At 53.0% G+C, this 9,294-nt stretch overlaps 1 protein-coding gene across 2 annotated transcripts; it reads left to right on the plus strand.

Moving 5' to 3' along the window:
• The first annotated feature begins 784 nt into the window (after positions 1-784).
• On the plus strand, positions 785-8,091 carry MYCL (MYCL proto-oncogene, bHLH transcription factor). Of its 2 annotated transcripts, none has more exons than XM_089895459.1 (3): positions 785-1,008; positions 2,077-2,581; positions 5,541-8,091. In XM_089895459.1, exons 2-3 carry the CDS (start codon positions 2,086-2,088, stop codon positions 6,137-6,139), a joined length of 1,095 nt encoding a protein of 364 aa, XP_089751585.1. In that variant the 5' UTR covers positions 785-1,008; positions 2,077-2,085; the 3' UTR covers positions 6,140-8,091. The 2 variants fall into 2 exon arrangements, with proteins under 2 accessions (XP_089751585.1, XP_022431069.1); XM_022575361.2 differs by lacking the exon at positions 785-1,008 and adding an exon at positions 1,523-1,718.
• The last annotated feature ends 1,203 nt before the right edge of the window (positions 8,092-9,294 follow it).

Raw genomic sequence — 9,294 nt, forward strand, 5'->3', positions numbered from 1 at the left:
CCTCTCTGATCTGTACCTTCCATTCAGCACAAAGCAGGGCACACAGGCTGTCTCACTAAAATCTGGTTGGCTGAGTCACTCAGTAAGTTCAGCCAGAAGCTGTTCTATGTACTGAGGTTGCAAAGCTAGTAAGAGCTAGTTGCTGCCTTCAGAGGTGTGCATCTTGGAGCTAACATATGCAAAACTAAGGGTGTCATCTTCCTTCCCTTTTCTCTCAACCCATACATCAACTCACACCTGGTGTCCCACGCTCCAAACACATTGAACTGCTTGCACATCTCACAGCCCTCTGCTGGGATTTCAACAGTGAGTAGTTTGGTTTCTTAGACTACAGGGGTGGGAGAGAAAGACAGCAGGTAATCAGGCTGCTGCTTGTAGACCAGACCTTGAATGCCAGTTAGAGCATTCTCCATGATGTATTGGCTGCTACCCCAAGTTACTTTCCTTGGTCTAAATAGAATGCCCCTATAGTTTAGCTTTTCCTCTTCTACTGAAGGAAGTCTGCATAGAAGAGGACACAAGGCTTATATGTCCATCATCTTGGCTAGAGATGCAGCTGCAAGCAAAGTTCCCATTTTACAGATAAGTAAACAGAGGCTTCAAAGGACTTAACTCTACAGCTAGCAAGTAGCAAAGCAAGGGCTTGAAGGAAGTTTCCAGACTCCAAATCTCCACTCTTTCCTCTACTAGTACAGCTGCTACAGAGTGTTTTGTGTGTGGTATTAGGGAGGGGAATCTCAGCCCTGGCCTGGTCCTGGGGAAAAATTCTCCTTACCACCCATACCAGGGGCTAAGTTTGTTCTACTTGCCTCTCCTGGCCTAATCCCTTCCCTAGATAGTCTATCTTCTTAAACCCTCACAACAATCCTGTGAGGTATTACCGTCCCTTCATTTTACAGATGAGACCAAGGTTCAGAAAGGTTAAGTTACAGGCTTCAGAATCCGGAATCTTCACCACCTTGCTTCGCTGAGGTTTAGGAACACCGAGCTGATGAAACGGGCCAAAAGGTGATGAAGCGGGTGCCGGGGACCAGTCCCAGTTCAGGGCTGAGGGCCACCAGGTGGCGCGGCGGAGGTGCGGCTGCCCCCAACTACCTTGTTCCCCGCGGGCCAGACGCACCAGAACCAAGAGGGGCGAGCCCGAGGAAGCCGGCTCGTGGGGCGGGGAGTAGTTCTCTTCCCCAGCCCAGAATCTGCAAGGAGCGCGGTTCTCTTTCGGTCTCTAGGGGACCACCCGGGCCTCGCTAAAGAGTCACGCCCCCACCAGGCGACCGCCGGGCTACATCAGCTCGCCGCCTGCTCTGCGCTCCCCAGTGTGCAATTCATTTCGAGGGGTACAGGGAATAGAATAGAGTCTGAGAGGGTAGCTTGGAAGGGTGGGGCTGGGACTCCACCGCCCCCACCTGTCGACCGGGAGGGGCGGGGGAGGGGCGGGGCTTGTCCCGTAGGGCCCGCCCCCGGTCCCTGAGCCCCGGGCGCGCGACGAGATATAAGGCAGCCGGGAAACAATGCGCCTGCATCTCGCGCTCCCGCGCCGCTCCCGGGAGCGTCCGGGTCGCCGTGCGCGAGCGAGGGCGGGAGCGCGCGGGGGGGGGGGGGCGAGCTCCTGAGTGCGGTCCGCGCGCTCGGTGGCGCGCATGTGCATGTGTGCGGGCTGCCGGGCTGCCCCGAGCCGGCGGGGAGCCGGTCCGCTCCAGGCGGTCGGCGGCGGGAGCGAGGTGAGGCTGCGGGCGGCCGGGGAACGGGCTTGGGTCCCGGGGGACGGGCTGCAGGCTGCCTTCTGGGCACAGCGCGCCCCCGCCCGGCCCGGCCGGGCCCTGGGAGCTGCGCTCCGGGCGGCGCTGGCAAAGTTTGCTTTGAACTCGCTCCCTGCACCCTAGTCCGCGCGCTGTGACCGGCTTCCCTGGGCACGCTGACCCGCGGCCGGGCTGCCGGGTCGCGAGGGAAGGGCGCGGGCTCCAAGCCGAGCGATTGGAGAGGGACGAGAGCCTGGCAGCCAGCTGTGCTGGGAGACGGGGGGACGCCTCCCTCCCCGGGCCTGCACCCGGGTCAGCACGTCCCCCTTCCCTCCCGCAGGGAGCGGACATGGACTTCGACTCGTACCAGCACTATTTCTACGACTATGACTGCGGGGAGGATTTCTACCGCTCCACGGCGCCCAGCGAGGACATCTGGAAGAAATTCGAGCTGGTGCCGTCGCCCCCCACGTCGCCGCCCTGGGGCTCCGGTCCCGGCGCCGGGGACCCGGCCCCCGGAATTGGTCCTCCAGAGCCGTGGCCCGGAGGGGGCGCCGGGGACGAGGCAGAATCCCGGGGTCACTCGAAAGCTTGGGGCAGGAACTACGCCTCCATCATCCGCCGTGACTGCATGTGGAGCGGCTTCTCGGCCCGGGAACGGCTGGAGAGAGCGGTGAGCGACCGGCTCGCTGCTGGCGCGCCCCGGGGGAACCCGCCCAAGGCGCCCGCCGCCCTGGACTGCGCTCCCAGCCTCGAAGCCGGCAACCCGGCGCCCGCTGCCCCCTGTCCGCTGGGCGAGCCCAAGACCCAGGCCTGCTCGGGGTCCGAGAGCCCAAGCGACTCGGGTAAGGACCACCCTGGGCCATCAAAGAGGGGGGCACCTCATGGGTGGCCAAACCTCTGCCGCTGAGGTCAGGCAGCGGGTCTGCGCAAGCCCTTCCGCCACCTCCCCCTTCCTGTGGCTGAAGCTGCCGGTGTAGCCCCCAGCGGTGTCTGTCTGGCACGTGGGTGTGTTAGTAAACAGTTTGAAGAAGTGGCGTGGGAGCCAGCGTCCCTTTGATGATGATTGGAGCCCCAGGGGACAAGGGAGACAGGGAGACAGGCTGGGGCTTGGCGCTTAGGAGGACAATACAGGGATTGGACCGTAGGGGATTTCTGTCCTCCTAAGGCTGAAAAGGGTCCCTTAAGTGTCACTCCAGGCTTGAATTTTTTTTTTTTCCTGTCTCTTTCTCTGGGAAACTCACTCCCCTGAGGAGAGAAGAAGCTGAGGAGTCTTTGTGCAAAGCCAAAGCCTTCATCCTTTCAAACCTGGTCTCCTGCCTGGTTTACTTTTGAAAGACAATAATGGCTTCTCTTGCTCCGCTACCCCTTACCATGTTTGCATCCGCACCATCACCTATGAGACAGGTAGCGGAGGAATGACCACTCCCCATTAACAGATGGAAACAGGCTTAGAAATAGGAAATCACCAGAAGTGAACCCCAGCTTCCTGCCATCCAGCCAGCCTCTTTTACTCAATCCTCCATCCCAACCAGGCACTTCTCTGAGGTTTAGAGGAACTTCGTGGTAGCTTATCTGAGAAGTGGTACATCTTGCCTTTTTGCTCTGGCCTGATGTGGGAAGGTGTTCCTCTAGGTCCCGCCCAATTCATCTGAGGGCTTTCAACTGCTTCATTTGTATTCAACAAATGTTAGCTGGCCCCTACTTTGTGCTAAGCTCTGGGCTTGGTGCTGGGGTCACAGATACAGAGCTCCAGGTTCCCCTTCCCTATCCTTGAAGGCAAGTGTAAACCTCACTGAGGACAGCCTGCTGCATCCTGTGCCACCAGACTATGTTGTTCTTAGCCTAACCTCTTCTCAGAAGTGCCCATAAGAAATATTGGCAAGGGTGTTTTACAGGGTGCAAACTGAGGCTCGCATCGGGAAAATCAGGACGGAAACCTCACTGTAGCTTTTAAGAATAACTTACATGACCATTTAGAGGGAACTGGGGAATGGGTATGGAGGTTGTCATACACTTGAAGGTAAAAATAAGGATAACAAGAACAATTAAAAGTCAATTTTTTCGGTCCACTGTGTTAAGGTCATTTTTAACCTGCTTGCTTTCTACACCAAGACCTTCTGTTTGTTTAATGGCTGGAATGGGAACTTTGAGATCAAGAAACCAATAAAGATGTATCTCTACAAAGGCTGATGGAGTGGTAGAATGGAAAGACCATTGTTTTGGGAGTCTGGAGATCTTAGTTTGAGATCCAGAACATTACAAAGGTGATGTGTGGACTTGGCTGAACTGGGTCTCAGTTTCTCCCTTTGCACATGGAGTATGACCTGATTGTCCAGCCGAGGACACTTCCTTGTCTGGGTAGAGTTAGGCACTACTCTCTGGAAAGGAGAATCGTGTTGTGCCTTATTTCTTCCTTAGGCAGAGCCTTCCGCAGCTATGAGGTTTAACCCTGAAATATTAAAGGTTTGGGATGTGGGGAAGCCTCCTGATTCATTTTCTAACCTGCTCTTTAACCTGAACCTGTTTGCAAGCTCCTGGTTCACCCATAGGCCACATGGCCCAGAACAAAATGCAACAGATTGCAAACAATGAGGGGGGTGGGAAGAGTGACTGATGGCAAAGCTCAGCCAATAGGGGCCAGGGGCTGGGTAAGACAGCCTTCAAAACACCGCTTAGCCAGCCAATCACAGGCCTTGGGGCCAGGAGGGCTGAACGGTCAGGTTTTATTAATGGAGAAATAATGCGATTGTCCACACAATGGAAGCCTTCCTGACAAAGGGGCTCAAGCATCCTGATATGCAAAAGAGGCCGAGAACTGAGCTCTTCTGTTGTCAGGCTGAAATGCATTAAGGTGGCCTTCTATGCGGGGGCTGGAAAACGTGTGGAGCAGGAAGGTTCTCCCCAAATTGTCCCTCTCCTGGTTGGGGTAACCTAAAAGACCTTGGAGCAAGGGAATGATGGGGGCATGTCCAGGTGTTGCTAGTGTTTTGGCCCTTGTGTCAGAACATTCCCATGCTGCTCAGTTCCTGCCCTGGCATAGGTAGCTTGGAAATGGTCGCTTGTACCTTTGTGAAGTTCCTGCAGCTTTTGCAGACCTGTGATTACAAATCCAACCCTCTTCTGGTCAGGGAAGGGGGTGGGGCAGGCAACCTATAAATGATGGATGACTCTAGAAACCCATTGAACCCAGGAGCAAAATGCTGCTAAGGCAAACCCTTTCCCTCCCCTCTGGGTGAGGAGGGATGGGTTGTAGCCCTCCCTTCTCCGACTCTTCAGCTGAAAGGGGCGGCAGAATAGAGAGGTGGGGGAATAATAGGATTTATAACTTGTGAAAAGTAACAATTCCCAAGTGCAGGCTGTGCTGGGTTGGAACAAAGGGCAGCTCTGCCCACAGACCCCTCATTTACAATTCTGATGGGGCATGAAAGAGCCCGACTGGGGAAGATCTTTAGAGCTAAACTTTGTCCCAGGCTGATAGCTCTTTTTCTCCATCCCCTCAGTGGGGGAGGGGAGAGCCTGTGCAGACTGGGGGCTGTTGGCTTGGGTCTGCCTTTTGTTCTTATCTAAGCCTTGCTGTGCAAAGAGAAATTGGAGAATATTTTCCTCCTTGCTTATTTCACCTCCTTTCCTTCACACTGCCCTTAGCCTCATTACGGATGAATCAGCTGTCTTTCTCCTCCCTTGAATTTGTTTATATCTAAATTGGGAAAATGTCACCTCCTTTCCCAAACTCCAAGATAGGGTCTGAGTATGTGTTTCTCATGGGGTGTGTTTCTTCTGTTGATCTCTCTTCTTGGACAGAGGGTGAAGAAATCGACGTTGTGACCGTGGAGAAGAGACAGTCCCTGGGTGTCCGGAAGCCGGTCACCATCACAGTGCGAGCAGACCCTTTGGACCCCTGCATGAAACACTTCCACATCTCCATCCATCAACAACAGCACAACTATGCCGCCCGTTTTCCTCCAGAAAGCTGCTCCCAAGGAGAGGCTCCAGGGCGAGGGCCCCAAGAAGAGGGTCTGGAGAGAGATGTACCAGAGGAAAAGGAAGATAAGGCAGATGAAGAAATTGTGAGCCCCCCGCCTGTAGAAAGAGAGCCTCCCCAGTCCTGCCACCCCAAACCTGTCAGTTCTGACACTGAGGACGTGACCAAGAGGAAGAACCACAACTTCCTGGAGCGCAAAAGACGGAATGACCTCCGTTCCAGGTTCTTGGCCCTGAGGGACCAGGTGCCCACCCTGGCCAGCTGCTCCAAGGCCCCCAAAGTAGTGATCCTGAGCAAGGCCTTGGAATACTTGCAAGCCCTAGTGGGGGCTGAGAAGAGGATGGCTACAGAGAAAAGGCAGCTCCGGTGTCGGCAGCAGCAACTGCAGAAAAGAATTGCGTACCTCAGTGGCTACTAGCTGACCAAAAAGCCTGACTGCTCTGTCTTAACAAAGACCCGAACTTATTTTTTAACCTCTCCTATCACCCATAGGAATTTGCACATTTTGGTTCCAGTGGGACAGCCTGGACAGTAGATCCCAGAATGCATTGCATCCGGAGCACACGCAAGAAGGGCTTGCATTCTTGGAAACCTTGCAGCCCAACTCTCCCTCTGCCCTGACTCATGGGAGCGCTGTGGCTTCTCTGACGCCTTTGGCTTCTCAGGCAGACAGCTGACTGAGGAGCCTTGGGGTCTGCCTAGCTCACTAGCTCCGAAGAAAAGCCCAACAGATGCTATGCAACAGGTGGTGGACGTTGTCGGGGGGCTCCAGCCTGCATGAAATCTCACACTCCCGATGAGCTTTAGGCTGGGAAAGGATGCTCCCACTGGTGTCTCTGGGGTGACGCTGGGACAGCTGGGCCTGGACACTCTCCCTGAGGCTCCTTTTTCCAGGAGACATACAAGCTGTCTTGGGTGAAGACGAGCTCGCAGACTTAATCAGCAGGGACCATTACCTCACTGTCAGACACTTTACAGTAGCTGAGGACTTGGACACCTTTAATATATATATTCTGATGTTAAATGACACCCCTCCTCCCACCACTCTCCAGGCTGCGACCTTGAGAACATTTAAAGAACTTGGGCTCTAGATTCTTTGTCTAAAAGCCCCCTGGGTCCTTTCCTCTGAGGGCAGAGACCATTCAGTCCTCACCAGGGAATTTTTTGTTTCCTTCTGCCTTTGTTATGCAATGGGCTCTAAGGCACCCCCTTTCCCACAGGTCAGAAATATTTCCCCAGGACACAGGGCAAAGTGTCCCACACTGTGGCCTGGGGAAGGCTTGGAGTCCTGGCTGTAAACCTGTTCCCTGCCCAGGTGTTTTCCATCTCAGAATTTTCTCAAAGCAGATGTCAGGCACCTGAAGAGGGAGAACTGTACCACTTCCTCTTTCCCACCTCCCTCTCGTCTCAATCCCTGACTGGTAAGTTTGAAGTTCTACTAGGACCATGCAAACCTGTCCTTCTCATGCAACTCCAAGGAGCTTGCTGGCTCTGTAGCCACCCTTGGCCTCCTGCCAGCTTGACATGAGTCAGATCCTTTTCCCAGAATCTGGGCCTTACTGCAGTTCTTACTGGGAGAGCTGCTGGGATGCATCCAGTGCTCTGGAAGGCAGACTAGCTTCCTGGTGGGTTTTTAAGGAGCTTCCAGGAGCTCTGCTTAGTGGACCACGATGGATTTTACCCCAGCTGGACTGAGCCTCTCCAAGTGGATTCCAGGCGCAGTCTCCATTCTGAGAAAGGCACCCACCCCAACAGGTGTCATGTGGGCAACCTCAGCAGCCCCTAAGCCTAGCCTGGAAGAAAGACCAGCCCCTCCAGAACTCTGCCCAGGGCAGCAGGTGCCTACTGGATGGGGGTTTGAAAGCAGGGGAAGGGAGGATGGTAGAGCGCTATACGTGGCTCTGGGAAGCCAGCTGCTACTTCCAAACCTATTACGCATGAGGGTCTGTTCCTGAGGTTGCTTCCTGGCCTCAGAGAACCCCAGTGGAAGTTAGGAAAAAGCCTCCCTACCTTCTGGAGCATGGTTTTTGGGAGCCAACTGACTTCTAGAACTGTCTTTGGAGAACAGTTGAGATGTAGGTTACTGATGTCTCACCTGAATAGCTTGTGTTTTATGAGCTGCTGTTGGGTATTATGCCGGGAGCAGTCTTCTTTTTTTTTAATACTGTATTTTTGTATGCCTTTTGCAAAGTGGTGTTAATTGTTTTTGTACAAGAAAAAAGCTCTGGGGCAATTCTCCTGTTGCAAGAGTCTGATTTATTTTAAAAGGCAGGTTTACCTGAAATTTTGTATTTAGTTGTGATTACTGATTGCCTGATTTGAAAATGTTGCCTTCTGAAACGTCTTCTAATAAAAGATTTCTCAAACATGTCAGAGTGGGGGCAGAGCTTATGCCCACCGCATCCCCCGGAACCAAGGAAAATTGTTTCAGGGTAGCCACGAGTGATCTCTAACCATGTTGCTAACCTGGTCACTCCACTTTGGGTTCCTGAAATGCCATTTCAGACATGTCTAAACAATGTAGGTTCAGTACTCGGTAAGCACTCTTGTGAATTGCAGAGTGCTGAATTTGTATTTTAGAAGGCTTGAAATCCCAGTGTTCCACCATTTACTCGTCCTGTGCTTTTAGCTTTACCTAAAAGCTAAAAGCCCTAGTTTCCTTACTTGTAAAGTGGGGATAAATGCTACTTCACAAGGGGTTGGCAGGCATTAAATGAAGGATAAACTTTTTTTTTTCTTTTTTCTTGTTTTTGGCCACGCGGCTTGTGGGATCTTAGTTCCCCGACCAGGGATAGAACCCAGGCCCTTAGCAGTGAGCGTGCAGAGTCTTAACCACTGTACCATCAGGGAATTCCCAAAGTATAGACTTTAAACCACTTTCTAAACTATAAACCCTTAAATCCTTTAGGGTGGTACTGTTCTTACCTTAGTGGTATTTGCAGGACGTCTTTTTAATGACTTTTTTTTTTTTTTTTTTTTTGCCATGCCCCACGGCTTGCAGGATCTTAGTTCCCTGACCAGGGATCGAACCTGTGGTCCCTGCAATGGAAGCGCAAAGTCCTAACCACTGGACCACCAGGGAAGTCGCTTGCAGGATGTCTTTTTTAAAATTCTATGAGGGGGCTTCCCTGGTGACGCAGTGGTTGAGAGTCTGCCTGCCGACGCAGGGGACACGAGTTCGTGCCCCGGTCCAGGAAGATCCCACATGCCGCAGAGCAGCTGGGCCCGTGAGCCATGGCCGCTGAGCCTGCGTGGGAGAGGCCACAACAGTGAGAGGCCCGCGTACTGCAAAAAAAAAAGAAGATTATTAAAAATTCTATGAGAATTGGTGATGTGATGTGAATTTTTTTTTCTTTCTCCCTTGATTAATAAAGGAAAATGAAGGCTCCCTTTACCTCCCATAGTTCTCAGAAACTTGCCGTAAATGCAAGAGGGGAGAATTTATTAATAGCCATTCCTGATGGAGCACTGCCTGTGTCTAAGCACCCTGCTCCTTCCTACACATTATACCACACCAACCACAGGCCAAGGCCTACAGAAGAGGGAACTGAGGTTCTGAGAGTGAAACATAAC

Source organism: Delphinapterus leucas, chromosome 1 (assembly GCF_059928025.1).
Source record: "Delphinapterus leucas isolate spDelLeu-1000000601 "Yukka" chromosome 1, BTC_Dleu_Yukka2, whole genome shotgun sequence".
Taxonomy (NCBI): domain Eukaryota; kingdom Metazoa; phylum Chordata; class Mammalia; order Artiodactyla; family Monodontidae; genus Delphinapterus; species Delphinapterus leucas.

What these genes read in the sequence shown, in the direction of transcription:
- MYCL (XM_022575361.2), top strand. Translation starts at nt 1,638, where the DNA reads ATGTGCATGTGTGCGGGCTGCCGGGCTGCCCCGAGCCGGCGGGGAGCC. An exon ending in CGGTCGGCGGCGGGAGCGAG is followed by an intron (nt 1,719 to 2,076) that starts GTGAGGCTGCGG and finishes TCCCTCCCGCAG; the next exon opens with GGAGCGGACATGGACTTCGA. An exon ending in CGAGAGCCCAAGCGACTCGG is followed by an intron (nt 2,582 to 5,540) that starts GTAAGGACCACC and finishes CTTCTTGGACAG; the next exon opens with AGGGTGAAGAAATCGACGTT.